The following is a 26,514-nucleotide window of genomic DNA, read 5'->3' on the forward strand; positions in this document are numbered from 1 at the left end:
AGGCTACACAAGGTGTAAAAGGATGTTTGGGATCTATCTCACCAAACATAAACCCCACACCTCAACCACAGCGTTATTTTAGTCAGGGCTGTATTCGTGTCCCACAAACCTGCTCTTTTTCACTGACAAGGCACCTACACATGTAAACCAGCCTGGCCAGTGATGGATGCGAGTACAAAGTGATGTGCTGCAAGAGGATTAATACATTTGGAAGTGACAGGCCAGCTGTCAAACGCATTTGTATTGCCCTATTTTATGAGGGCTGTAACTAAGCCCCGTGGCACACAACCCACATCGGCGTGCGGGGACGAGATCCATGCCAAATATCCCGAGCTCCAGCCGGGAATTTGGCCTACAGGGTCACAGAGGTCGTTTGAAAGCCTGGCCCTTGTCTCCTCCTGCTCCCCCAGCAGCACGACACCTCGGTGGTGGTGTCAAGAAGCGGTGGCTCCGACCACCGACCGCTCAGCGCCCAAGAGAACAACCCGCTGCCCGCACCGGCCCAAACCCTCCGCGCCTCACCCACCCGGTAACAGCTTCGGCCGCTCACCCCCCGCCCGCCGCGGCGGAAGAGCGGCCGGGGGGCAGCCCGGCCCGGGCTGAGCACAAGCCGAGAGGCCTCGGGGGACTCCGGCCTCGCTGTCAGCCCCCGGTGCGGCCGAGGGGTGAGGCGGCGGCGGCAGCAGGGGCCGGGCCGGGCCGCCATGTTAGCGGCGGCCCTGCCGGCTTCCCCGGGTGCCGGTGGCGGGTGCCGGGGCCTAGCGCCGAGCGGGCAGGGCCGCACCCGGCCGTGAGCCCGGAGCCCGGCCCCGCGCTGCAGCCGAGCCGCCGGCAGCGGAGCAGGTGCCGAGGGAGGCGGAGAGACCTCCCCTCGGGCTGTCAGCGGGAAGGGGCGCGGGGAAGGGGGGCCAGAGGAGGGGCAGGGCCCGGGTCCGCTCACCCGAAATCCTGGTCCATGGACTTGAAGAAGAACTTGTAGCTGTGCACGGGCCGGTTGCTGAGCACATTCTTGAAATCGGCCAGAGTGACTTTCTCCGGCGGCACCGGCAGCTTCACCAGGTACGGCGTCTCCTCCTCGTCTATGTGGTAGATGATCTTAGTCTCCGCCATGGGAGAAGGACGAGGGGAGCAGCGGTCGGGAGCCGGCCCGGGCCTCCGCCGCCGCTCCGCTCCTCTCCTCTCACGGCCTCCGGCCCAGAGCCGCCCCCGACAGGAAGGGTGCTGCTCCGCCGCCGCCGCCGCCGCCGCGCACGGGCTCCTCGGCCGGGATTCCGCTCCCTGCACTGCTCTCTAGCTGCCCGACCCGGGAACGGCAGCCCGCTGCCGCCCGCCCCGCCTGCATCCTGCGGCCGCCGCCGCTCCCCCCCCCGCCCTCCGCGCCGCTGGGCCGCGGGGCGCCGCGAACCCGGGTCCCCGCGGGGAGGGAGTGAAGGGGGAGGCGGGGGCGCTCGCCCTCCTCTCGCCACCGCCGCGGCGCTGCCCGCGGGACCCCCGCGCTCACTGCCCCCTGCTGGCGCGGCGGGACCGAGGGGCTCGAGGTTCGCTCCTTTTTTTGCCTTAAAACGCACCTTTCGCACCCAAACCGCGCAGGTGAACGGGGCTTGGGGGCTTGTGATTTATCCGAGCAACACGAGGTGCTCTGTTTGCATGAAGAGCCCAGTCTTTGGCCTAAGAAAATCGCTCAGCATCCCAGTCAATGTTCCCAATAGCTCACATAAACACCGCCTGTTCCCTGCAGCCCCCTCCTGATCTTCTCCTTATAGGAATTCATAAAATGCTTTCCCAGTGCAGACCCCTCAGCATCGTACAAACTCCTTTGTATCCTTCAGCATCCCTATTCGCATGGCAGGAGGGAAAGGGAGGCACGTTACTATGCATATACCCAGTTAGGAAAGCTCTCCAGTCTAAGACGGTGCCTGCAGCCCTGCCCTGGGCAGCCTGTTCCAATGCCTGAGCACCCTCTGGGGCAGGAATTGTTCCTCAGCTCCATCTAAACCCGCCCTGGTGCAGCTTGAGGCCGGTTCCTCTTGTCCCATCCCTTGGGAGCAGAGAGCAGCCCCCTCCAGCTCCATCCTCCTGTCAGACAGCTGTGACTGCTGGTGATCAGAGCACTGTGTTCTGGATATCTATAACCCCCTGAATTCCACAGACAACAAGGGTGGTGAGGCACTGGAATGGGTTGCCCAGGGAGGTTGTGAGTGCTCCATCCCTGGCGGTGTTCAAGGCCAGGTTAGACAGAGCCTTGGGTGGGATGGTTTAGTGAGAGGTGTCCCTGCCCATGGCAGGGGGGTTGGAACTGGATGATCTTGAGGTCCTTTCCAACCCTAACTATTCTATGATTCTATATTCTAGGTGAGATAGGTGTGGTTTGGAGCACACAGTCTAGAGGAATATCTTTGGAGCACCATGTTCTGTAGGTGATGTATTTGGGAAGAGTTCCCCTTTCTTTCTCGAAATATCCCAAAATGCCCACCAGCAAATGCAGGTCTCGGAAGAGTGTGCTTAGGTCTCAAGGAATCCTTTGTTCATTCAACAGGACTTCTCCAGGAAAATCCCAAGCTAATGACATTCTTTTTCCCTTTCAATGAAAGAGGACATTCATTCTCTATGTTCAGCTGCTTTCTGTGAAGGAGTAAACCACAGCTCAGTGGCTGAATTACCTGTGGCACTGCAGTGATTCTACCAGCATGAAACGAGAGCCACAAAGAGGGGCTGCCAAAACGTCTGTTAACATCATTGCTATCTATTATTATCCATTTATTTACCCCTATCAAGTTTAGTCATTACCAGTGCCCACATCCCACCAGCACTGCCACAGAACACTGTGATGCCACTACGAGAGCCAAACTCCCCTATGCAGAACCGGATCTGGTAGCGCTGTTAATCTAAAACTCAACAAGGTTTAACAATACTGAGACACGAAAACATCACCTGCTATCCTGCTATCTGCTGTCATTCCTGGTACAGAGAAGCTATTGCATTCACTGGGGTTCTCCAGCTCCAGGGATTTGCTCATCTGCTGACACTGCCACCACTCATCACATCACTGCTGGACTTGAATGCTTGTGTGATCATCAGGCAGGGCAAGATCAACAGAAGAGTAAAGGTATGGCCTTAGTCTTCATCATGTAACTAGTGATTTGGTACTGCTTTAAGTCAGGAATGACCAGCTTGGTACACTTCAAACAGTAGCCACTGATGGTTAATCACTCTCACTCCTTCCTTTTTGGAATCCTAATAGAGTAAGGCATAAAGTATTGTAGTTTTCTCTAAAACCATGCACTCAGCTTTGTCCTGCTATGGTTCTGCAAGCACCTGCAAGCACTCTTGGTATGGAAAGAATGCCATTAATCCATCAGTTCTACCACACACAAGGAACTCTGAGCCAGAAAGGGGAAGGCTTCCTTTGGCAGGACTGTGAGATAACCCCAGTACAAGCTGTACTTTCTGAGATATCGAGCTTTATGTAGTTTATGCAGTATGAAGCTCAGGCACAATATTAACATCCAGCCCTTTGGTCTCTTCAGTTCATACTTAATGACCTCCCCAATTCCTCAGGGACCCAGGTGGTAGCCACACAAAGGTTGAATCTGCAGAGAGCTCTGCTCGTGCTCTATTAGCTCTGCTTTTCCTTTTGACAACTGAAAAGATAATGAGTTGTATAATTGTCAGATGACTACCTTGGAACAGACATGATAAGACTGGATCATGACTCATAAAAAGCTTTCTGTGTCCCCGTAAAGCACAGAAGAGAGCAGATAACCCACTTTCATGTTCCAGTCAAACCCCAAGCTAATCCAATTAAAGAGTGGACATGGGAATGCAGAATACAGCACCTTCACTGGGCCATCAGGGGTAATACCTTGCTTCTTGTGGAGCTCAGGCCTTAACACTTCAGTGGAAAATAAATATAAGGCATGAAATCTCTTGTTACTAGAGCTGTGCTCTCCATGACAGAGCAAATAGTCTTGATGACCCCTGCAGGGAGCAGGTAGTGTCCTGAGGCATAAAAGCTGCTCACCCTTTTCTTCCTGTACAGAGCAGTGCACTTCATTACCACACAGAGAATGAGTAAGCTCTTTTAAGACACCATCCTTTGAATTACAGTGATGGTTGTTGCTTGTCTCAGTGAATTCAAACAGCCATCACACTCTGGGGATCATTTTGTCTCAAGAGTCAGTCGCTGGCAGGTTTGCTGCTCATGACAATGCAATCAGGTTTGAGAGGAGTGCTTCCATTTGGATAGTCAACCCTGGGAAGTGAAGACTTGTTCTCATTTGTTCCAGCAACACAGCAGGATCAGTGTGGGCAGCAGCACTGCAAGCTTCCCACCCTTTACTGTCAGTATCCCACCCTTTACTGCCAGCTATCCATGCCACTTGTAGGACTGATGGTACCTACAAGGAAGCCATTAGTAAGGATGTATTAGAAACTAAACTGACAACAACCATTAGCCAGGGAAGGTTCCTCCCAGAATGAGATCACAGCAGTAACCTAGAGACATAAAATGAGGGTTGGCAAAGCATTGAGCCCCACCAATTCATTTCATCCTTATATTTCTTAAGTATTTCCTCCAAAATCACCACTGTTTAAAAGTAAAAGGAGAAATGCATTTTAGACTTTTATCAGCGAAGGGTTGTGGCAGAAGCTGGTGTCTGAATGAACAGCACAGGAAATGTTAGCCAGCCTGTTCTTCCTCTTCAGAGATCCTAAGTTTCCCCACACTGTGAAGACTTTCAGCACATTCAGAAAACAAGTTCTGCAGCTACTCTTCATCCCTGGGGCAAAGATCCTGTCGCATTCCACCAATTCACACAGGCATCATTAGCATCACTGCAGAATTAAGAGCTAAACATGGAAATGATCCTAAAAGAGAGAACTGCAACCACCCAGTTTGGATGTGCTTAACATTAAGATGCTGGGCTGGCTCCTAATGTGGTACATGTCAGCAGGATGCAATCCAAATCAGTTTATGCTACCCATGGATCTGGTCTGAAAGACCTGCAAGGTTTATTTCCTTTTATTCTTCTTCTGTGCAGCCCTTGGGCACGGTCAGGTCATGGCAGAACTCAAGACTCTATAGCTTAGAAGAAAATAAAGACATTAAACACTAGAGGGAAGCAAAAGACTCGCAGTGCAGCAGTCTGCTCTCCAGCCTCCTGGGGGTTTTCATTGCCACCGGATTCAAATACACATAAACCTGGGGGGATTTTTAGTGACATTTCCAAAACCCTCTTCACTGAGGAATGGGTATTACGGAGCGATATTGCCCTACAGGTCTGCAGGAATGAGGCACTGTGTAGGGAATAGAGGACAACATTCATGTTGGTGCTCCACGGGGACTACTAAGAAGTCATTAGAAGCATATAATGGAAAACACGAAGCAATGTTGTCAGCAGATGGGCACGGCTTATGGGATTCATAGGAAGGAAGAGTGTCTCCTTCAGTTTCAAGTCTCTTTTTCATCTAACTTGAGTTTACTGATGACTGTTCCGTTACTGATACCGAAATCTGCTGTATCTCAGTTCTGTTACAGTATGATCCTGTAGTACATTTATACTCACAAACTATGTTCCTGTCCTTTCAAGGTCTCCCAGCAACAGCAAATCTCAAGTGCAAATCAGATACGCATACAGAATGGCATCAACTTCCCTAACCCTGCTGCAGAAACGCTCCTAACTTCTGTCTTGGCACTCACCCCTACTTCAAAGCAACAATCAAAACAGTGGAGATGAGTCTGGAGAGATGGGAGATGTATTGCAAAAGGCAAGGGGTTGAGCACTTCAGATCACTGAGTGGCATCAGGCTAGTTCTGATGGAACCACCTTTTCTAAGGTTTAAACCTTAGAAAAACGCTGTTGCATCAGATGTTCCCAGTGGGATTGGCACCAGCTCCAGGATGACCTCACTTTGCCCAAAGTATCTTCTGTGGTAGTTCTCCTTTGGCTTCTTCTCACTGCCGTGAGTCTCACTTAGAGGTTATAGCACTGGCTGACCAGTAAAGTCCCACCACAGTAACAGTAAAGGGTCCTCTGGATGAGATCTTCATTGTATATGGCCCTGTCTGCTCAAGAACCCATCATTTGCTCTCAGCAGAGCCCAAGCAGAAGGAACTACTCCCCATGCACTTCTCAGTGTTTAACTCCAACCCTTTTAACCTGTTTTTCTTTCTTTTTCCCCGCTCTGGTATCTAAGAAAACACAAGCAGCCTCCACAGGGTGAAGCACCCCAGTGAAGAGGTGGTATAAAGTGGCAGGAGACCAGCTGTAGTATGATTTCCAACCATGTAAGAGAGAAAATGCTACTTTCTGCAGAGCTAGACAAGCTGCTTGATAATCTCAGTTTGCTAAATGCAGTTGTTTGCCACTTCTTACTTTTGTAACCTGCTTTGATTACACCTGCAGCCTGCAGTGTCCATCCAAGCAGCAACACAAGCTGTTTCCACCCATGTCCCTGGAAGAACTCTGTCATGCCACCTGGGATACTACTTAGTGGGTGGAAGCCCTCCAAGAGCAGAATGTGCAGCAAGGTGTTAGTTCTGCAAGGAAAAGAGGAATTTGGGCTGCACAGTTAACTATTCCAGCAGGATGTGTTATCTTTCCTTCTGGACCTGCAGAATTATGTGCTATGAAGGAGCTGCCAGCCTTCATCTCGGATAGATGGTCTGAACTCCATTCAGATCTGGTCATTAAATGACACTTTTAGAAGGGTAAAATTTGTCTGTGAGCCCCCTGACCAAGGCACATGATGATGTCCCATATGGAAACATTGAAATCCCTGGAATAACTGATTGCATCCCATCTGCACTTTGTCAAGCACCTTAGGATGCTCCGAGATGAAACACAGTGCACAGCTATCAGGAAGAATTAGCTAATGCTGGCTAATAGCTTAGAGCAAGAAAGAAAAATCAGCCTTAACTTGAAACTCCGTTCTCCTTTATTTCTTAAGTGTCAGGAGAGTTACACAGCAATGATAAATGGTAAAAGTTAAGTAACAATAATAATGAGGATTAATTCTATTACAACAAAAAACCCAACCTTATGGAACAAGTCCTCTCAATCTTGAGAGGAAGCAGAGCGTGCACAGGGCTGGAAAGAGGGGGCTCTAGTTCTAGTCTCAGCTTTAAACCCTTTTAAGGTCACTGCCACACACCCTTTCCTTGTCCCACAACAAGGGCTTACAGTCCATGCATTACCCTAATAGAGACTTTCATTTCTCTGCCCATAGAGTACTCACTGAGAAGGAATTGGTATGAAACTATGAGGGCTTGTTATTAGTATTGTAACTAACTGAACATAAAATGCATGTCTCAGGAAACCAAGGAGACCATAATGAGGCAAAGCCTCCAAGAGCCTGCAAAGTGATGGGTAATGAGGTCTATCAAGATGCAGCATTCCATTAGCACGGTGAGAAGATGACTTTCGATAACTCAAAGCACATCTACCAAAGTGCTGCACATACCTAAGGATTGTTTCTCCATGAGAGGCAAGTTACTGACCCATGTTGGGGAAAGAAAGGCTGAGATGAGAGAAAGGGACAGAAAACCAACCAGTCTGGACTTGCACTGAACCTATGGCAGAGTGGGAGCAGAAAAGAGGGGTCCTGCCCCTAGTCTAGTGGTTAACTGCAAGTTGAGTCTTCTGTTTTCACGTAAGATCAGCTTCAAGGCAATGCCAAAGCTGACAGAATACAAAGTGCGTATGTAAAGGACCTGAATGATTTCTCACCTGTATATAAAGGCAAACAGCCTTTGATACTTCCTCTGTGTTAAGGAATAAACAAACAAAACTCTTCAGTTTAGTGTTCAGTTTCCCTCCTCTCTTTTCGCAGCAGTTTGGAACCACAGCTTCTATCCAGCGGCCCTCCTGGCCCCCTCTCAGCCACAGTTTTAACATACTAAATTGCACACAGGATGTGGCAGGCTGCTTCTGAAACCCACTGCTCTGATCATCAGTCCAATCACACAACGTATGCCGCTCCTGAAGCAAAAAGGGCCAGGATCTCAGCTTGGACTCTCATCTTGACCAGTCTAGGGTTACACTGGCGTGTCTGCCCATTACCCAAACTCAAAGCAGTGATCAAAGCAGGATGAGGAACTCATAAAGCTCTTCCCAGTACTTGTTTCAGAGAACACATTAGGTTTTTTCCCCCTAAGCTATTTTGCAGCCTAGAAGTCAAATCAAATATTGAAATGCCTTTGGAGTTTATGAGTAACCCCACTTGGAGCTGGTGTCCATATGAGCTGTGCTAAGCAATGTGAACTGGCAAGTAAAGATCTCCAACCTTTGACTCACAGACATGAAAGGGAGGGGGAAAGACATTACTGACAATTACTTGAGACTGTGCCACCCTGATGGAATAACCAGTGCAGCCTTACACACCTGAAGGAATGTGGCTGGGATTTCAATCACATCCAGCCAAAGGCAGCCTAAAAGATCAGGATCTGCCCAGGAATTCTCACCTCCACCCCTACTGTTACTTTCTATTAGTAATAGTTGAAGGCATGAAAAATAAGGGTCCCCATTATATTTATTCTTTGACAGAGAGAAGTGTTAATATCTATGCAAAATGCCATGGTCTATTTTCTACTCCTATAAAAGGTGTGCATTGAACAGGACTGATACCCCAGCTTCTAAACAGATAACTTGGCTCCTTCTGGTACACAGGAGGTCTTACCCCGTGCTTCTGGCAGAGCTGGGAGCTGAGCTCGGCTCCAGTGTAACTCACAACCATCACACCCAGTAGTAAACCTCTGAGTTGCCAAGAGTCTAAGTGAGCCCTGTCACACAACAGCTGAGATCAGTGGTGTTTGGGGGAGGAGGGAGACGGGGTCCGAAATGGGATTTAGGTGTCTAAGAACAGCCAAGACACATACGAGGCTGCAGGTCACATTCCCCATTGTTCACTGTTAGACTGGGATGCTTTCCTTGGACCACAGCTACTTCATCATCTGCAAAGACCTCAGAATTCTCCATCCCCAGGAAAAAATCCACAGAGATACCAGGCACTTTAAGACAAGCCACATCATCACCCTCACATCCTCCCTCACCCTCACAGTAGTTCCACACAAGATCCTCTTCCCACTTCCACCACTCACATCACCCTAGAGACCTTCCCCAGTCCCATTCAGTCACCAGCCCATGCACAGTCCCTCCCTCTGCCATTCTCCTCAGACCAGAGTAGAGATAGTGGCAATCCTTGGCCACTTTCACCCTTACACAACAAGAACACAAGGCACTGTCATCAACAGTAGGAAAGAGCTTTGTTTCTGTGCTCCAAGGACCACAGGAGTGCCTGGTTTGGGAATGGTGCCACAGAATATCCCAAATAGTAAAGGAGCTGTGTAGAACTGTTAATATTCTGCAGCTTTCCTGATGTTTTAACTTGCTGGGATTGCAACACTGAATTACTGACTTCTGATCTATTGACATCCCCACTTGACACAGTGTTCAAATGTAGAACTCCCATTCAGCCCGCAGCCCCACCATCTTGGGTATCTGCTCCCCAAAACAATGCCAAAATCCATAAGAAGGAATTCCTCTCCCTCCTCAACTCCCCTTCTGAGACCCTGGCCCATGAACATTCCTGACAGGCTCTTGAGTGCAGAGTGTTGGTACTCTCATTCCTTATGGTCTGCTCATGGGAAGCTATTCCTTTTATCTGTCTACCTGCGCTGTAATCATACCTTGGTTTTGATGTGCACACAAGCTCTGTGTGGCCTGGATCCACCCAAGGACTGCAGGAAAATCACATCCCAGATTTCCACACAGGAGTTTAGCCCTCTCCATAACATTCCTGGTCCTGATCTAACTGAGACTGGTTTTACAGCACTGTAACTCCATCACCTTCAGCTGAATGTGTCTGCTCCTGCCAAATTTGATTTGGTTTGCACTGAAACAAAAACAAATCAACAAACAAGCTTAGAGTGAGAAATACAAAGTGAGGCTTCCAGAGCTCTTTGGAGCTGATCCCAACCCTGCCCTTGGTCATCTCTGTGCCTCCCTTTTCCCCATTCATAATATAAGGTATTTATACTGAAGGGGTCTACTCTTTGTATTTGACCTGGAATATATCAAGTGCTGTGCGACACTGATTTATGCCTCCCTAGGAGAGATCACAATCAGGCTTTGTTATTATTTTCCTGATGAATACACTACATGGAAAATTGCCTGATATAATGATGGCTCAGGATGAGTGATGCAGGTTGGTTTATTTAAAGCAGTAACATCAAAGCAAAAGGTCTGCTGATTCAGCTCATAAAAATCATTGATGCATAAAACCAACAATAATATCAGGAAAGAAGAAGGGGAATAGAGGATTGGAGAACAGAAGAAGAAAAGACAACCCAAACCCATCGTAAGTGCACATAAGACAATCTAACTCTTTCAAAAAGCATTTGCAAATACCCTTGTGCTTAGTGGGGAGAAGTCTATGTGAAAAGATCTATGGTAACTGGAGAGACATGGTATTGAGAAAAGGCATCTGTCTCCCATTTATCTATCTTTGATTGAAGCTTCTGGTCCAGCCAGCAGCTTGGGAATGTCTTCATTTACAGTATTCCTTCCTGAAATCTGAAAGCAAATGAAAAGGAGGTCAGTAACTGGAGGGAGATTTCAAACCATCCAAAGCAGCACACAGTAATATGGAGTCAGCCACACAGTGACAAGTGACCATGTGCAGTCAACCATGTCCCCAGCGCCCTCTTTGAAAAGCCCACAGTGAGATTTACTGTGAATAAACTGTTGCACAGATCATCTCTGCAAAATACAAGCAAAAATATCATGAGAACTCCACCACGGTCTAAGGCAATCCATGGATTCTCCAGACCATTCCCCTTTTGATAGCATTTCAGTCTCATTTATTATATTCTAAATTCATATGAGGAGTCAACAACAACTTAAGAGTCGTAAGTATGACTCTACAAACTGAGGCACAATGCTCAGCATTAATACTGGATAAGCAAAAGGAGATTCAGCCCCTTGAGAGAGAGAGTTGTTTGCTATTGTTGGATGAAGTAAGTGCCTGCCCATTACCCATAAATTACTTCAGCTCTAAACACTCTCTTCTGCACAGTGTTTTCATCCCAAACACCATGCCAGGACATTTCTGAGCTACACCTCCCTCTGAGGTTACAGAATGCACTATTCCAGCCCTGCCAGGCATTCTTTTTCCAATAAAGAAAAGAATCTATGTGTGCCACGCCAGAAGTCTTTAAGAGCCTAATCACCACTTGCATCTTGTGGCTCCATGATGAAAGCGTAGCAAGGCAACTAGCTTCTCATTCCTGCTGCCATTTGTCATGATGTTTATCATTCCTCATTCGGCTGTGGCTTGGTCAGCTCACTGCTAAACTGTGTCCTTCCCTCCTTCAACCCATCAGAAGGCTCCTGCAGCCACCAATTAGGGGGAAGCAAGTCGTTATTACCTTTGTCTAAATCAATGTTCTTTGCTGGGAAGCTTCTGGCTTGCTCAGCCTTCTCCTTCAGGATGTTGTTTTTGTAATCTGTGAAAGGGAGGAGTATAATTCACACAGCCATTAGGACATTAAAAGCAAACAACACTTTACAGGCAAGGCAGATATGTGATGGGTCCTTCCTTGCAGTACTCTGGGTCTGGCATCTCCAGATCTCCAGGAATAACTCATGGACTTACTCAGCAGGGAAAGGAAAGCTGCTATGACTTAATCTTGCCCCTGGCACTAATCAGTTATGCATACTTCAGGTTCCTGCTCCTCACAGGTACCACAGAGTCTTCCAGCATATAACACAGTGCTGGAAGATGAAGGTCACTGATGCACTTATCTAGGGGAGCTCTTCCAAGACACACAAGGAAGGATTTGGACTTGCTGCTGTTCTGGTCTCCAACCCACCCTTTGCAATCCCTTTGTTCTTTACTTCAGCTTCTGTGTACACCTCTGGGGCCTCAGTTACAGCCAGTTTTGACCTGGTTTGTAGAATGGCTGCTGGTTGATGCATACCCAGCCTGATGTCTTCACTTCTGTATTGAGTCAGATCTGTTGTGTCGACTGTAAACTCTTTCAGATTGACATCCTTCCTGAAAAGGAATAACAGTGAAGAATGGTCACATCCTTTAATGGCTGCTTTCACACTCTGTCGCAACAGCTTTCCTAATGCTGCTTTAGAGAATTGAAGTGACACTGTTTATTTGAAGTATGACAGATAGATCACAGCACCAGCAACCACTGTACACAGGTGCTTTTCCTGCCTTTGCCCTTAAACTAGCAGATTCCAGAAGGTCACACTGCTTACTAGGGAATTTGGTTCTCCTCTCTCTTCCTTTTACTGTCTTTTCCATTAACACCTCCAGATCTCTGGCTGTGGTTCTTCTTTCCCCATGTGTTTGTCCAGAGCTTAGAACAACAAGGAGCCAGTCTGCACTGGAACTTCCCCATCTCTTCCACTTTAACAATATACAGTGAAACACAAAGGAACCATCTCACAGCAGGGTTTACAGTACATCTGTGCATTACCCCTTCACCCCTACCTCCTACTGACATCTCACAGAACATCATCTGTGAATCAGCTCCCAAAGTATAACAAGAGAAGATGCAATTGTTCCCTAACATGCAATCATGCAAGAGTATATTCCTGGGAACAGCACACTAATAATAACTGGAGTATAAAACTGCAAAGGAACTGGGGGAAAGCAATGAATAAACTCTATCAAACAGCCTCTGCTTTACATGGCTACTAACCAGATCCTCAGCTGGTTTGGGCTCTAAGTGACAGCTGAGGGTTGAAACCCCAAAGTTCATTTTCGTACATTCTAACCCTAGATAACAGATGCTGTAATTTACTTACTCTCCATATTTCTTCACATTGTACTCATAACCTGAACAGGGAGAAGAAACAGAATGAGCAGTTGTATCCAGCCCAACCAAGCCCTCCCACAGAGCAGCAAGAACCACAACACTATGGACTTATTCACAGCACTCCTCATTCGTGATGCTCACGATGGTCACTTCCACAGCCCCTCCAATAAACAGGAATTCAGGTGTGTTCCAATGCCACCCTTCCCTTTACTCAGCAGTTGTTTTTACACCATACTAATGAATCTCTCTTGGCATCAGCACCTCCAAAGGCCTCCCCAGTGTGTATGTTGCTGGTTTCCAGGAGAGCATCACTGCCTCTAGCACTGTGCTGTGCAGTGATTGCAGAGCCAGCTCTGCTGCCATGAGCTATCCCAATAGGCACCACCAGGGCTGGTGTTTTCCAGCACTCACCTCTCTGCCGGCGCTTGCGGGTGATGAGCACCACAATGATGAGGATGACGACAAAGAGCAGCAGAGTTGCCAGGATGTAGCCCAGCTGCTGGAAGAAGTGCAGCCGGCTCTCAGGAATGATGACATTTATCACATTGTGGCCCCTGACAACGTTTGGATCTGATGGCAGAGGAGAAGGAAAACAGGCTGATGGTTGTAATTGGTATCCAAAACAAAGCACAGTCACACGTGGGCCCATACAGGGACCCAAATCCTACAATGGTTTGGATTGGAAGGGAACACTGGAACACTGCCTGGGATGGGGTAGCCAAAGCTTCTCTGGGCACCCTGTGCCAGCGCCTCAGCACCCTCACAGGGGAGAGCTTCTGCCTGAGAACTCAGCTCAATCTCCCCTCTGGCAGGGTAAACCCATTCCCCCTTGACCTGTCAGTACAGGCCCTGTAGTGACTCTGAAGGAGCTGAAAAGCATGTTCAGTGAATGGCAGGAAGCAAAAGGCAAATAGCAGCCTAATTCACAACATACTGCACCTCTGTCAGATGGAAGATGCCTCTGCTCTTCACAGGAACATTATACTTCCCAGGAGCATGAAATACAGTGACTGTTGCACATTCCCTTCCTGCTGCCTGGCTATGAGCATGTCCTTGTTCATTGTAGAGGGCGAGTCCAGCAAGAAGTGCCATTAAACAGCCCCAGGTCTTTCTGCAGGGTAATGAAACCCTCCTCTGGGTCCCTCACAACACACACACCACGCTGCTTGGGCTCCAGACGGCTGAAGTATGAAGCAGCCCCTCCCTGCCAAGGGTTATAATTTACAGAGTGGGAGGAATTTTCAATGCCAAAGAATGAGTTTCCTTTGAAATAAAATTATATAAAAAAAAATAGAAAAATCAATAAAATAAATAAACCCCCCCAAAGAGAAGCCAAGATTCCATCTGTGGGTGCAGCCTCGCTTCAGTTCCGCAGCGCAGGAAAGGGTAACTCAAAACTCTTTACGTGGAACATTTTTGTACATCTCAAATAAATAGGTCAATGTTTTACACATAGAAAGAGGAAGCGAATGCTCTGCCTGCAGCAGGCAGAGGAATGGACAAATCCAGCCCAGGCACAGGCAAACCCCTGTGCTGGGAGCTTTGCTCTTCAGAACAGAGCTGAATGGGACACCTTCACCCTGTAATAGGGACCAGCCACAGAGCACCAGGCAGGAACCAGTGTGCAGTTCTACCACTCCCTAGGGAGTTCAAGTGTGTAAACTGGTCAGAGGGAATAAGGGGAAAGATGGGGGGAAATACCCCCAAACCCACAGTACCATTTACCACATGTGTCCTAACGTGAAGAATGCTGACAAACTGGTTCCAGTTTGTCCAGCCTTTAAAAACACCAACCCACCAACACTAACTCAAGTAAGATGATGGTGGATTGAAACACATACTTTGAAACCAGAACTGATGCTGCTAATGCAACACCAGTCCTAGAGAAGTGAGAGGATTTAGCATATGCTCTGCTCTGGTAGCCCTCCACTCCAGTAATATTCCACTTTACACTGGCATTGCTTGATGCTGTGTGCTTGCTGGCTGCAGTGCTGGACACTGGCATGTGTTTTTCACCACTGCTAAGCTAAAACCATCCCAAACCAACAAACCCACTTGCAAAGCTGCAAACAGTCTATGTGACAGTCCTGCTTTAGGAAACCTCTGGATCTCCTTCAGCAACTGCCACGATGAGATGGCAGCCACTGGAGCAGCAGTTGAGCCAGAAGTCAGCACACACAAATGCTTTCTATTCCTGGCTTTTTGTTTTCCCACCATGCTGTGAGACAGGGATGGAGCTGAGTTAAACTTTAGTCAACATTGGAGAGGTCACTGTAACAACAAACAGTGGAAACAGAGATTCAACAGCTTGGGGCCTCCTGGGCTTACTCAATCAAGTTACAGCAAAAATACATGTTATACCAGTGTTCTGACAGGGCATCACTGCTGCACTTCAATGGGCATCACCCACTGAGCATCAGCAATGGGCATCACCAGGGAGGCAGGAGAATGTATCCATTTTTTAACTGGGGAAACTGAGGCACTGAGTACCAGTTGACTGAGTTGCTCCCACTATCTGTCAGTGCTTAGAACAGCATACCTAAGGCAATAGACACCCCTTATATCCTGATGAAGGCTTGTTCTGTAACCATGATCTAATCAGTACATCTCAACACAGCACATCCATCTGCCTCTAATTCACTCACGGGATATGGTTTAACTACTGGAAAAGAAGTTCTAATGAGGGGGAAGACCATTACTGAGGTGTAAAGGGACAGATTCTTCTGCTGGGAAGAGCTTTCCAGAAAGAGAGCTCCCAAATGCTGGGTATGTGTCCCAAGACTGATAAAGGACTGAGTTCAGCAATAGGTATGAAACACAACAGATGCCATTCTCCAATCACTTGCTCCAAAGCAAAGGCAGAGTAAAACTGCAGTGAGTTAGTAGATACACACCACATTTAGATCCCTGAGACTGAGAGCAGAACTGAACTCGTGCTTATATTCAAAACAGGATGGAGTTTTCTGTCTGAAAATGGCTCCAGGCCTTGGAGACAGGCCAAAAACTATAGCTGCTTGCTGAAAAAAGCTCTGTGTTTTGCTTTTCTTATCTCCTGATGTTTCATTTTGGTTTCATGTCCTATCCCCACATTCTATAGGGTCTTTCACGGAACAGGGCAGCACCTCAGCCCGTTCTGCTGTACACAAACAGGACATGTCCCAGCAGGCTCCCCATCAGCAGTGGGCTGGAAACAGGCACTCCGGATGTCTCAGCTTCTTTCATATTCCCATAGACTCAGCACATTCTTGTGTGTGGTGCTCCCAGTCCAGCTGAGGGTTCACTGCCCTCGGGGGACAAAGCTCTCCAAGACTGTTCTTTCTGACTGTGGCAATGGCTTTACTCATGGAGACCAAGCTCCTCCTGCACTGAGGGCACTACTCCCAAGCTTATACAGACCTGGTAGGTTCTAGCTTCGGAGCAAGCAGGACAACAGCCAGGAAAGGAGGAATCAGTTCCTGGGTGGGCAACTCTGACCACAAGATCTAGTTTCCATGGGCACAATGGGATCTGAAGAGGGCTCAAGGGCAGCAGGCAGTGAGGATTGTATCTGTATGGTCTGGTTCCCATGTCAGCTCAGCCCCAGCATCGCATCCCTGCAGCACTGCCTGGCTTTCCTGGACACCAAGCTCAGTCCCAGGGGCAGGTTTAGGTTTCTGTGACTTGACAAAGCCAATTGCTGCAGAAGAATAGACCTATTTAAACATGTCAAAATTCTCTATGAAGCAGTCAATAAATATTAAACCACAATGAATGTTTCAAAATGGTAATAAGGAATTAGACCCAAAAGACTTAAATATTGAATTTGGGATCTTTGGTTTCTTTTTTGCTGCCTGAACTGAGCCTGATGGGTTTCAGCTTGGGCAGGCTCAAAGATGAGAGCTCAACTGCACTGGAGAATGGGAAGATTGGTTTAAGCAAAGCTGAAGGGAGAAGTAAAGTTCCTAGTACTCAATTCTGCACAGTCTGGCCTCTCGCACAGCCCAAACCCTGTGCAAAGTGAGGAGGAACAACCCACACCTGTGATCTACACCATGTAGTAACAGCAAAGGTAAGCACAATGGGCCCCTCAGCCCCACACCTCGGTAAAAGCAACCAGGAAAGGGAGGTTGTTAGAAAAACAGCTTGTTTGCCTTAGGGCATGTCAGCATTAGAGAGCAGAACAGGCTGCAGAACTGCCCTGGAGCTGGACATGTTGGCACTGCAGGTAATTAACCCTGATGGGTGACACCCTGACACCCACTTTGGTGCAACAGTGTTAAAGCAGCTCTAAAGGATCCTCACTAGTATCCTACACATGCAGCTCCAGGTATACCAAAGCAATGGACACAGCTCAGAACCAACCAAGACAAATATACTAGAGCCATATACTAGTAGAGAGGGAAGCAAGACCTCGCCTACTCTTCTAATCCTGAGGATAGGAACAGCCCTTGCTCAAATGTGAGAAACCTTCATAAGGGAAACCTCAGTGCTGCTCTAAGTAGCACCTTACTTCTGGGGTGTCTATGGCACTTCTGCAGGGCACAGGTTTGTCTTGACAACGCTCCCAGCTGCTGGCACTGAGGGATCCCTGCAGACCACTGTGGTGGACAGGAAAGGCAAGGATGCTTTGGCATTTGGAGCAAAGGCTTCCCAGGGTGACGGTGGGGAGCGATATGTTCTATTCCTGTGGCTTACTGAGCATTTTAGAGCTCAAAGGTGCAACTGAGATACTTATCTCCCCCTCAATCAGAACCACTTCCAGAGGCCACTTACCTACGGCTGGGGCAACGTTGTGAGTTGTGAGGTTCACCACCTTCTTCTCTCTCACCGGCTCGGTCACGAAGACTTGGTAGATCCTGCGCTCATGCAGGCCACAGTAGTGATGGTGCAGGTGGCAGGAGTAAGTGCCTTCATCTGCGCTTTCCAGCGCTGAAATCCGCAGGGAAAAGTCACCCAGGGCAAAGGCTGTGTCAGTGATGTTCATCTTCTGACGGATGAAGAGAGGCCCATAGGAGCGGCGCTCCCCAGATGCATAGAGATCAATGAGGCGGTCAGCCCGGTCGTGAGGAACCCCCGGGGGCTGCCTGTCCCAGTGCACCACTTGCTGCTCCTCCTCACTGTGCCGCTCAGTCCAGATGTGGTTGTGGTTCACACAGGGCAGCATCACAGTGCTGCCTTCCAGAGCAACAATCACTGGCATTTCCCCATCCCAGTACTGGTTTGCATCTTCAGCTGTGGAGATAACACGAAGATGCTGTGTGCATCTTTGTCCTACTCTTAAAGACACCCAGATTCACCTAAGGTTGATCTCAGACCTTGCAATCCTCTAAGACATCCCCTCCAAAGATCTGGAAGTGCCTTGTTCACACTTACTTCAGCAGTCAGTAAAGAAACACACATTTATCTTCTACATCCTAGGTCAATGCATTAAGCAAGACCACTTTCTTTTCCTTACAACAAAGTTAATCCCTTGTTTCAGAAAGCAGGAAGTATATTCTCTCTGCAGGCTAAGAAGGGAACAGGAATAACAGATTTCATCTTCAGTATGCTGCATCCCAATCCTCCATGCAGGAAATACTTCTCTACCCACAAATGCCCTAATTACTGGAGGAGTTCAAGAAGCAGTGCTCAGTACTTTGTTCTTGACAAGGAATAACAGAAGAACCAAAACACAGATGAGCAGATTGGGGCTCACAGGCCCTATCTGATTGTTTTTCTTGCATAGAAGCTGTGAGAACAGCAGAAGAGATGCATTTCTCTACCATCCCATCAGCACTTCAACAGCTTCCAGCACAATCAGCCCCAGTAGCTTCACTTCTGCACTATACAGATTTAAATGGCATGGCAGTGATGCATGGGTGGCACACACTGCAGTTGCCAACAGCCCTTAGAAACTTGTTCTTAGAGCTGGAGTTAAGGTGTGGTAACTTGGGGAGGCTTTTTAACTACAGGCTTGTCAGGGCAGTCTCACCAACCAATGCACACAGCAGATCTTTGTGGGTAAACTGACTGATGATGGATTGTTACTGGGGATGTTCCACTGCTGGAGCAGTAAACATGTAGAGGAAACATTTAACTCACCAGGCTCCATGCACTGTTTGGCACATGCCAACAAAGCCCCTGGCAGAAAGGAACACCACACTTACCTTTCTTGGTGATATCTAGGCGGATTTTCACAGTTTCATATAAGTGGCAGTAGTGATGGTGAAGGTTACAAGAATAGGTGCCTGCATCACTCTCTGCAACATCTAGAGAACAGGGAAGAGAGGGGAAGTTCAATGTTCTATACTGAGGCAATGATTACTTTTGTCATTTACAGTTTCCCAAAAGCCTATATGGATGCAAAAGGGCCTTTACATAACTTAGTTCTAACCCATCCTTATTGCCAGGGTGAGAAGAATCACCTCCCCTAATACAATACTGTGTTCAGGTTATTTGCTCTTCTGTTTAACATATCTGTATTAATAGATGGAAAGAGAAAGCTGATTTCAGTTTAGCAAAGAGCAGGCACAGGAAGAATGACAATCTTGTGTTTAAGTTTAGGAACTGAAATACAGTCAAAGGCCCACAAGAAGACCATGTCACTTACAGGCAATGAGTTGTTATCAATTCTCTTTTAAAATGGGACCTTTTCAAAGGGAAATAGAACACTATTACCAGTGCTTCAGGTAACCTCATGTACCTCATTACCTGATATTTATTTATTGATAGAAAATACTCTGTAGAATAGCCATTTTCACTTGAAAACACCAAGTTAATTCCTCCATTCTGCAGATCACATGAGGAGAAAAGATGCTACTTAGTACCTTTGATGACCAAGGAGAAGTTGCCATCTGTAAACGCATTCTGGGGCATGAATATCCTCCCCTGGTTGTAGGAGCTGTAGACTCGCTGAGCTCCAGCAGAGTACATATCACACAGCCTCTCCATCTTGTTGTCCCCATAGTAGCTGCTGTACACATCCCAGTGCACCACGCGCTGGCGGTCATTGAGGCGATCCTGGGTCCACACCATGCGATAGCTCTTGCAGGGCAGCACAGCCTGAGAGCCCACTGCAGCACTGATGTTCAACACTGACACTACAACACTATCCTGGGGGTTGGAGGCATCAGCTGGGACTGAAAATCAGGAGCAAAAACCAGAGTTACCAGATTTATGGCATGCGAAAAAGGCACCAGACCTTTCCTAGAAGCCCTGCACACCTTCCATCCAAAAGAAAGGAACTTTCAAGACCAACACAGAGCTCTCTCATGGAGAAACACAACAGAGAGTCACTTAAAAACACTGATTTCATTTAGTGAAAGCAATGTCTATGATGCGTGCTACCAGGATTGCAGATTTCACCTATCCTTCCTAATGCTCTCCCCCAGTTTAATTGAGGTTTAGAAACACCAGTTCATGGGACATACGGTCCATGTAGTTAGCACTGAAACTTCCAGTGCATGCCATGGAATCAGAGCCCCTTCATTTCTTCTCATGATCACAAAACCAGGCAGGTTACAAAGAGATCACTCACCTGAGTATAAATGAACAGAACCTGTCAAAACAGAAAAGAGAGTGTTACTGACAACAAATAGAAGAAAAGCTCCAAATCTGCTCACAGACAGCAGCGACCTCCTCTGTTGTTATTCCACCTATTCTTTTCTGTTCATACACTTGTTTAACACGCGTAATGTGGTTAAGTCCAGAGGCTCAGACCCTGGTCAGTCCATGCTGCAGGAGTTACTGTAGTGATTGAAGGCCAAAAGACAACTTTCATCTCCAAGACTCCAAACCAACCTCCTGTAAAATTGATGGTGTGATTAAAGCACTGAGGGAATTCTGTAACTCTGGAGTACGCTGAGTCACTCAGATGAGGAGTGCTATCTATGACTGGGCTGTTTTGCTTCACACTATGACATGACACTCATGCTGGGCAAACACATCCATCACCTGGGAGCATCCTCCCCAGAGACTCTTCCATCAGTCACAGAATCCAGACTGGTTTGGGTTGGAATAGAGCTTAAAGCTCATCCAGTTCCAATTCCCTACCACAGTCAGGGACACCTTCCACTAGAGCAGGTTGGTCCAAGCCCCATCCAACCTGCCCTTGAACACTGCCAGGGATGGGGCATGCTCTGGATGCAGCTGCAACTCTCTCCAACTCATGTGACTCAGATCTATGCAGGAAGAACTCTGCAAGAACTGAACTCATGCCTTTGTCTCTGCACTTTCCTGGTCCAGACCCTCCTGCTTTGTGTGTAGGAGGGGGTGAGGAGGTCTCCTGGCATCACGCTTTGAGGGCACGATTCAGATTCCCAACACAATGACATCATTCATCTCTAAGCAGTCAAACCCAAATGGGTTCTAGCAAGATCATTAGATGTTTTGTCCTGCTAATGTCATGGGCACAACGTCCTCCGGACAAAGGCTGCATTTCTTGTTTAACCCAGGAATTGGGAATTCCAAAAGAGAATAAATTCACTCCAAACTGGGGCTCTTTTAACCACCCCCAGTGCACAGGCTGAGAACAAACCCCACTTCCTCTCCCTTTCCTATCACAAAGCACTGGGCAGTGCCACCAGAGAACAAAACTGAGCAGCACTGTTGAGCTGCCAGTTCAAAGCCACTCCTAATGTAAGTTCTTTTTAATACAGTTATCATCTCAGCATGACACATACAAATCCTGGACAAAGTCTGTGCTGCTCTGGATATAAGAAAGAGACATCATACACACGACATTATAATTCCATCGTCTGATGGCCTGTCCTAACAGGCTGCGAAATGCCTGATGGTAACCTATAAGCTGCCAACCTCTGCCTCTGGAAGCCAGGACTCGGATTTAGCTTAGAACAACAAAGGAATTATGCAAAGCTCTTTCACAGCACCAAACCACCTTCTCCAGGAGAAATCAGTCTCACTTGCTACAGGACAACCAGCTCTCAGCACAGCATCCACTTGGATCAGTGTGACAAATGTGCCTGAGTTGGTGTTTGCCCTGTGACAAGGGAAGAACACAGTTGAAGAACACAGTTATCAGGACATGCACAGTGATAGTGTGCTAGGGAGTGGTGTGTGAGAGCTGTTGCCTGCACAGCCACAGCTTCCAGAGTCCTGCATTGCTGGTCATGAACAGCCAACTGATTTGGTGCTACAGAAACATCCCCTCCTGGCTCGGGCAGAGGAATGCATTCACTTTCCTCTTGGAAGTTAATGTAAAAAACACTGAGCCCAAACGCAGCATCATAAATCTAACCAAAGTATCCACCTAAGCCTTGCAATGTGCTCTGCTCAGCAGCCTGTCACAGCCCCAACATAATACCAGCACTAACCCCTGGGCCTGTATCTTTTAGCTGGCCCCATTGGCATGGTGAGGACCACCCAGGTCCTAACTCCATCCCACCCACAGGGGCTTTTTGCCAGGCTGAGCTGGCTCAGTTACCCGCATTTCTCCAGCAGCTCCCAAACACAGCTCCCTATAAAGCAAGGAAGCAGAGAAGCTCTCTGATGTGACAGCTTCAAGATAACAAAAGCTTGTGTCTTGTGGGCTTTGACAGCTCCTTTTCCCCTCCCTAAGCAGCAGGGCAGGAGCACTCTCACTTACTTGACAATTACACTCCAAGGTCTGCTCCTCAGTGACCAGGAGATGTTGTTTCCCACTGGGAAAAGGGAAGAGTCCATCAATGCTTTGCCTGCATTTTACCATATTGCTGTTTTGACAAGTCCTTACAAGAGGCATGGGAGCTCCACAAGACAAAGAAGGAAGAACTGACTGTTCTGATCCCCCAGCAGTGCTGGCAACCTGCACCACATACATCAGGTCATGGATAAGACTCAAATGTATTTGACATAGCTGTAAATGAGATCACTTAGAAATCTAAGGAATCTGGAATGTCTCGGATCTCTCGTATGCCTGGAGAAAGCACAACTGAAAACAAGTGACCTCCCATAACCTGAACACAGAGCACTGGGTAAAGAAGGAATAAGCCTTTTTCCCTTTTCAGTCTCCTCTGCTATGTGAGACAAGCAGCGCAAACAAGCCATGTCCCCCAGCCATGCTTTTTACAGTTATTGTTTGTCTAACCCAGTAGCTACAGAACAAAGGCAGAGTTATATCCATAACCCAGCAAAGTTCACAGCTTATGAACTACAGGACTGGGGGAAACTGGAAGCAGTTGTTCTGGTGAGTCACCTGCAACTGTAAAACCAAGTGAAAGCTCGGTTTTGCAATCACAGGATTCCAGGACCTGGAGCTTCAAAACCACCAAATGCCTTAAGAGTCACCACCACGGAACTCCCTGGAGCTTTGCATAATCACTTTGTCCTCTCTGGGTGATGTACCCACAAAAAGACATCTAGATGCTGTGCTCCGACATGCTCTGTGCACTCAGCACACCCCGCAGCGGGATCCCAGACGTGTTCTGCTGGTTCCACAATATAGGAAGAGGAAAGCAGCTTGCAAAAGCATTTCCTAATCCCTTGTAAAAGGCAGAGCCAGCTCGTACTTCTTGAATCCCATCCACTTTTCAAGTGAAGAATTAAGCCACAAAAACTGCAGGCGAACGAGAAGGGAAAGCCTCAGGCTCTGCAAGACATCTGACACATCCGAGCTCTCCAGGCAGCATCCTTGGAACAGCTCAGACACAAAACTGTCCCTTGAGTCTTGCCTGAACAATGCCACCACTTCTCCTGGAGACAGCTGCTGGCAGAGAGCCTGCTTCACAGGTAGATGCATGTGCTAATGAAACCACTGAGTTCCTGTCTCATACCAGGGGGTGAAAGCCTACCAGAGCAGAAAAGGAAACTGCAGACACCAGAAGTGCTTGCCTGAGTGCCAAGGGCATGCACACTGCATGGGACGTGACAGCACGAGCTCTACCTGCAGTGTTTCTGCTGCGCTCAGGATGATCCTTGCCTTTGATCAGCAGAGCAAGGGGAAGCTGCCTGGACTGAGCCTTGCGAGGCAATAAGCATCACTGAACCCAGACTGTAGCACAGAGCAGGAAAGAAAACAAAGGAGCCACTGGAGAAGTGAGTGCCCTAACCCACCAGGTCTGTGAGGCTGACACTGCCTGCCTAAGGAAGCTCAGCTCACTATTCCTTTGCACACCCTCTCTGCTGTCTCCTGGCCTCAGCTTCTTTTGCTCTTCTGAAAAAGGAAGAGACATCATTTGACATTAGGAGCACAGAGAGATGGTCCAGTCCTAGAGAAATAACATGTTCTTCACAAAATCTGTGTCAGATTCCTTATTTTTCCCATAAATCCCATGGGAGACTTATGCAGGGGATTTAATGGTCTCTGTAGAGCCATTACAGTTATTGCAAAACCAGCAGTTTGTGCTACCAAGCTATTTCCAGACACTTCTGGAGAGTGGCAGTGGCTCCATGCTGGGCTCCTCAGGGAGCTGACCCCACATCTAAGGGGCCATAATGGCTCAGGATGCAGTGACATCAAGGTGACAGCGACACAAATGGGCTCAGCTCTCCTCTCATTGCCATGTCTTTAAGTCCTACTGACCAGTAACCAGGACTAACATCTGGGCCCACCTCAAAGGGGCAAAGGAGGGAGGTGGGAAGCAGTGCAGTTCCACCTAGACATGTCCCACTCCCCACCAGTCCTGCTGGCCTAGGACTGCAAGATTAAGCTTTCCAGCCAAGGCTTCCCTTACAAAGCCAGGCTTTAAACTGGGCTTTGATCTAAGTCTCTATTTTTAAAGGCTTCCTGAACAGCTTTCCCAGCAGCAGAGTCTTCTGCTTCCATAGAGGATGTCGGGACTGGAGAGCCCTTAACTACCCATCTAATACGCACACTTCCAGCACCTCACTGCAGGTAGGAACATGTCCATGAATTGGCAGAAAGCAAGAATGTGCTACCTCAGCAGAAAGGAAGCCTACTGCCTGGACAAGAAACCGATCTCCATCTTGGCCACTGCACCACCAGGATCCCTCACAGCTTCGCCCTAACTTTCTCACAGCCACTTCAGATATTAGCTGAGATTTATAAGCCCTTCTCTGCTTTGTGTACTTCATGCTGGCTCCAGGACCACAGCCTAGTTTGCAGAGCCATTCCAAACACAGTGCTGTTCCTCCCTGCAAGACATTAACACTTGAGGGTGTGGTTTCTCTCCAGAAAGGATCAAATATGGAACAGCACCGACTTCCTCCCTTCTCCCCTTTTTCTGTTCACTCATTATGTTATAACCTGGCTTGTATGGGAATAGCAGCACTCAAACACCAGGGCTGCCTGGCATGCAGACAGCTTTCTCTCTAAAACACACCTCTAAAGAGCCTGACAGAGATCACCCATCCCTGGGTGGGATGCTGTTGGCTCTATGCAGCTTCCCCACTGCTCTACAGCAACCCAACCTGCTCTTCCTGCCCTGAGTGCTCCCCAGGCACTGCCAACGTGCTAAACCACACTGGGTAGTAGCTGGACTGGTTGGTGCCTCTCAAATCCAGTATGTGGCCTCTCCCCCTCCTCCAGGCTTAACCCAGCCCCACACACTGGTTTTCTGAGCCACTTTAACCCTTCTGTCCCTATGACTGATCCCATAGGTTGCCAATTGCTAAACCCTGCCTTGAGGCATTGCAAAACCAGGGATGATGTGGTGACATGGAAACGAATTAGGGACCCAAGTGAGAACTCTTCAGCTCCCTCCATCTGCCTGCTGAGGAATGCTGAGAGGCTCAGGTGGCTCAGCCTCAGCCTTCCATTAGCAGGGCTGGGAAGAGCAGGGGGTCACCAGTGCTCCTTGCTTCCTCTCATCAGTTCTTGGGAGCTGGAACTGGTCCTTTGCTCAGAGGCGCTTCCTTAGAGCCCAGAGTGTGGATTTGGTGGAGGTTTGCATGAATCCTCAAACCTTCTCCTGCCATTCAAGCCTTCCTGGGGTTTCTCTGTTTAGCTCGAGGGGATGCTCTCAGCACACTGAATCTTGTTTCAGCTCCTACAGAAAACTCTGTGATTAAGGAACAGGTAGAAGCCGTTCTGTTCCTGCGAGCTCTCAGCCCCTTCTTGCACCTTACCCAAAAGTGAATTCCTCTGTCTCTAACTTGATGCTGACCAGAAAAACAAACCCAAACCAAACAGAAACCCCCACATTCCATTCTTCCCCTCCATCCTGAACACTCACACAAACATCAGCTGGTTCTGCCTCTTCAAAAGTATAAAATAACCCTGGATCATGGGAAGCTTTACTGTACCCACATTCAAGCTCAGTATTTTGGAGTTTGCTGATCAAGTAACTGATAGGAAAAAAGAGACTGCACAAACATGCTGGAGTATATTTAAACCCTCAACAGCTCTCCATTCTCTCCCCTTTCCCTCTTTTCCATGACAAATCCATAATTCCCTCCCTCTAAATCTGAACAAACCCTTCCAAAGACACCAGTTCAACCCCCAGCCCATCACGCCAGCACCAGGAGCTTACTTTGCTGAAGCACCATCTGCCACAGGAGGAGTTTTGCGAGCTGCTCCATCGCTCCCGCAGCGTCTCCGTGTTTCCGTCTCACTGGAAAAACAAGTTGAAGGCTTCTTTTTTTCCCTTAACTTTTTTGTTTGGGAACTGAAAACCCCGTGACCTCATCAGTTCCCATCCCGGAGCTGGGGACAGCAGCTCATATTCGGCACTTACTCCACCTCCAACTCCCCACTCCGCTCTCCCCCTCCACCTCCTTCCTTTCCCTAACGCGTTCTACACAGTTCCTACAAACACCCACTCTGCTCT

General features: G+C 48.1%; 2 protein-coding genes and 1 long non-coding RNA gene across 5 annotated transcripts in view; 1 reads left to right on the forward strand and 2 right to left on the reverse strand.

Annotated features, from left to right (window-relative positions):
- Window positions 1-1,404, reverse strand: part of DVL1 (dishevelled segment polarity protein 1) — a 70,194-nt gene extending 68,790 nt beyond the window's left edge. Inside the window, exon 1 of one of the 2 annotated variants that reach the window (XM_065696218.1) lies at window positions 941-1,404. In XM_065696218.1, coding sequence (XP_065552290.1) covers window positions 941-1,110 — 170 coding nt within the window. In that variant the 5' untranslated portion in view covers window positions 1,111-1,404. The remainder of the gene's footprint in view (window positions 1-940) is intronic. The other variant, XM_065696219.1, reaches the window with a different exon arrangement.
- Window positions 905-14,147, forward strand: LOC136022651 (uncharacterized). Its single transcript, XR_010616243.1, has 3 exons — window positions 905-1,059; window positions 12,861-13,014; window positions 13,091-14,147. It is a non-coding gene; the product is annotated as an uncharacterized LOC136022651 (long non-coding RNA).
- On the reverse strand, window positions 10,192-26,514 carry MXRA8 (matrix remodeling associated 8). 2 transcript variants are annotated; one of them, XM_065696228.1, is made up of 10 exons: window positions 26,218-26,514; window positions 20,328-20,348; window positions 19,618-19,929; window positions 18,958-19,059; window positions 17,585-18,043; window positions 13,244-13,402; window positions 12,822-12,852; window positions 11,978-12,054; window positions 11,426-11,503; window positions 10,192-10,571 (listed from the first exon to the last, which is right to left on the reverse strand). In XM_065696228.1, exons 1-10 carry the CDS (start codon window positions 26,264-26,266, stop codon window positions 10,546-10,548), a joined length of 1,314 nt encoding a protein of 437 aa, XP_065552300.1. In that variant the 5' UTR covers window positions 26,267-26,514; the 3' UTR covers window positions 10,192-10,545. The 2 variants fall into 2 exon arrangements, with proteins under 2 accessions (XP_065552300.1, XP_065552301.1); XM_065696229.1 differs by lacking the exon at window positions 10,192-10,571 and having other exon boundaries at window positions 10,998-11,503; window positions 26,218-26,330.

Source organism: Lathamus discolor, chromosome 16 (assembly GCF_037157495.1).
Source record: "Lathamus discolor isolate bLatDis1 chromosome 16, bLatDis1.hap1, whole genome shotgun sequence".
NCBI lineage: Eukaryota > Metazoa > Chordata > Aves > Psittaciformes > Psittacidae > Lathamus > Lathamus discolor.